This window comes from Seriola lalandi, unplaced genomic scaffold (genome assembly GCF_002814215.2).
Source record: "Seriola lalandi dorsalis isolate HSWRI2012SDOR001 ecotype SW California unplaced genomic scaffold, Sedor1 jcf7180002053097, whole genome shotgun sequence".
NCBI classification, from domain to species: Eukaryota; Metazoa; Chordata; class Actinopteri; order Carangiformes; family Carangidae; genus Seriola; species Seriola lalandi.
Window position 1 is genome coordinate 74,889 of NW_019523650.1, and position 3,368 is coordinate 78,256.

General features: G+C 38.9%; 1 protein-coding gene across 1 annotated transcript in view; it reads left to right on the top strand.

Annotated features, from left to right (window-relative positions):
* The window catches only part of adgrv1 (adhesion G protein-coupled receptor V1), a 96,529-nt gene that overhangs the window by 66,420 nt on the left and 26,741 nt on the right, over positions 1-3,368 (top strand). The window contains exon 87 of the mRNA XM_023400956.2: positions 381-497. Coding sequence (XP_023256724.1) covers positions 381-497 — 117 coding nt within the window. The remainder of the gene's footprint in view (positions 1-380; positions 498-3,368) is intronic.

Below are 3,368 nucleotides of genomic sequence, written 5' to 3' on the forward strand. Positions count from 1 at the left end.
TAATTTTTGCTCCCACCAGCATAGTTTGCTGCATGGTGATGTAACAGGTCTGCAGGATAGGATGTCTCTCTTTTGGAGGGGTGGGGGGGCTATTTGAATCCTGCTGTCTGTTTTAAAAATGTATAGACTATAAAACATGCAACATATTGCCTCATGCGCAACATGCCCTTCTGACACTGCAAAGAGTACTGCACCTGCATGTGTTCGAGTGTGCCAGGTTGTCATACAAAACATTACCATGTTCTCTGAAAAGAGCAAATTGTGAACATACATTAACTGCCATAAACAGCTGGCTGCTGCTGCTGCTTCCAGTGTGAAAGGCTCATTTACACACAATGGTAATGACTTCTAAATTTGTCTTTTTATCTGTTTTTCTACAGATCTGTTTCCTGGTGTCAGCTTTCCGTGGCCGAATGTTTTCAGAGGACAGTTGTGCTACTCTGGCACTCTTCTCTCACTATTTCCACCTGAGTCAGTTCTTTTGGATGCTCATACAGGTAATACCAGGTGAACCAACAACACTAGACACACTTAAGTCTTAGCTATAACTAAAAAACTTTGGCTCCTTACGGCATTAAACCTGAATATTTGGACACAGACAATATTATTGTTACCCTTACTACAGGCACACCAGCTATGCAACGAAATTTAGTGCATCTCCGTAGTGGCACAAACGTTTAGGATAAAAACATAAGATAAGACAAAACAAACACACTCAATAAATAGTATAAATAGCATACACATGAATTATAAAAACAGGTGTGAACAATCAAATTTTGATAGATGATTCTTTCTTTGGTTAGCATGAGCAGTGATATTGCTCTGTTTCTGCTCATTTTCCTGGAAAAAGATATGAGGAGACCGTTTAACTGCTTCACTGTTATCACTGTGTAAAGCTGTGTCTGTGCAGTCTGCAAACCTCAACAATGAAGTCCGTTCAGTAGGCCTTTAATCACACAATGGGCCACAGTGTTGAACAGTAACACAAAAAGGTAAATAAAGTCAGTCTGTTGGTCAAAGATAAAGTGTGCAGGGGATTGAGTGTTTTATGATCATATGGTTTTTCCAGTTAGTTTTTCACCATAGTTTGTTGCAGTTAACAACAAGGGTATTCCTTCGAGAGGATTCCCTCTTTTTCATATCAAATATATTTCTTATATTTCTTCTGAAGGGCACTTGTAAGTAAAATCTCCTCTCCTCCTCCTGCTCGTTTTCCTCATGACTTGGCATAAACAGAGTTCTTAGTCTTTCTTTCGTTCCTTACGTGAAGCATGTGTTTTTTACGTAATAAGTAATGGAACTTCATTCCTTTACCACGTGGGCTTAGGCAAGTTTTCATTAGGGGGCGAGATGAAGGTACCACAATGCCGCATGACATGATCTTTGACCTTAGACTGGTACCACTTAGTAACAGCTCACCATAGCAGCCCCTAACCCCTCCTTCTTGACCATCTGGCCTCTATTTCATTTTGCTCTCTCTTTTGTGTCGTAACTGCCAAGAACAAAGCGGCTCAGGCAAAGTCCTGACTTCAAGATACTAAGGCTTGATTCACCCTGGCAGCCACAGTCTAACGGACATCAAAAACTGAACTTTTCTTTACTCCTTAAACACCAAAATATTAGACTTGTTTTATCCGTTCTCTCTTAACACATCTATAAACATACATTAGATCTATGTCACACAAAAAGCTAAAGAAAAGAGCATGATTTTTAGCTGGCAGTGTAAATCTTGCTTAAGCCCATTTTAATCCTTCAGAGAGACTATAGATGACTTCTGACCTGCTGAGAGAGTACAGGAATGTGGTGAACATAGGCCAGAGTACTTTATCATCCCCTCTAGAGAGGACCACAGCCTCAGGGATAGACCTTTTACCTCAGTTGATCCTCCTCTTCGTAATCCCGCCCTGTAGAACCATTAACTTTTTCTAACTGAAACAATTGATTGTTCCTCTTGTTTATTTGTTTGGGATATTTAAAACTAAAAAGAACTATTTCAGTCTGGTTAAACAGATTTGATATAGGTTAGGAAACCAACTGAAATTGACTGGGTGGTGTCTGACTGTGTTATGAAAACTTTAGTGAAAGCTCAGGCCTAAATAATAATCACATTTTGAGATGGGAAACATGATCCATTGTTGTGATAACTAAAAATCTCTTAAAGCTGTTATTCTGTGTCCAACAATGAGCCAGATAATAAGAATGTGTGCGTCATTCATGATGGGGTAAAAACGTGTTCCACCACAAAAACATGGGCTAAAAAATTCAACCGTTATGTACTGTCCTAGACCAGTATCCCCAGGAGAACTGTCCCGAATTGAACTTTGTCATTTCCCTCTTGTGTAAGTCTCTCGCTGTTTCCATCACTCTTACATATTTTACACTGTGTGACGTTTGTTAGGGAACATAATCTTTGTTTATGTAGTGGATATAATCTCTCCTGGCACATACGTTATTATTTGTGGAGAATTATAAGATTAGCCTTTTGAATAAGCTAATGGAGACTGACCACTATAGGGTTATACTGGGACCAAGCAGCGCTGTACATGCTGAATGTATATATGTTTTTGGGTTTTTTTTTTGCAGATCGTTTATAGATGACCTCTGAGATATAAAAGGGATAAAGGCTCAGGCCAAATGCCAAAGTATGGTAGTAGAGCTGATATGATCTAGTAGAGGAAACATAAACTATGATTCACCTCAGAAGGAGTTCAAATAGGAGTCGTTCTTTAACACTAAGGGTGTAACGATTCTGAAAACCAAGCTCAAAACCACAATACAAACATCCACGACTGTGTATCATGATAACCGCCCACCAACGCAAACCCGCTGCAACAGCTGCAGGTGCAGTGTGTTGAGCTCTCATTATGTTACTGATGAAAAAAAAAATGTATTATTAAATTATTTATTTTTACAATTAACACTGTAAAATGTAAATAACAAAATTAGTTTTCTATTTAAAATAAGGGCAAGCTGTATATTTTGTAAATATTGCACTTTATTTTTTTCCAACTATGTGTGTCATGTGATATTTTGGTCCAATCATGATGGAGTGATCGTATCTGTGGTAAAGGTTGGTAAAGGTGCCCCCAGGCACATTCAAGTCAGCAGCGTGGTAACATTTTGACCCCCCCCCAAAAAAAATAAATAAATAAATAAATAAATAATAATAATAATGGTGTGAAAAATGGTATGAACCAAATCCTGGACTCATTACACTTCATGCCAAAAAAACCTCTAGTCATTTCTGTATTGTCAGCAGCTATAGTAGCTGAAAATGAAAATATTGGTGCCACTCTGTCCTCACCAATGTCTCAGTATTGACCCGTGTGATGTCTCACCGCTCACCCCACCCCCCCACCCCACCCCCC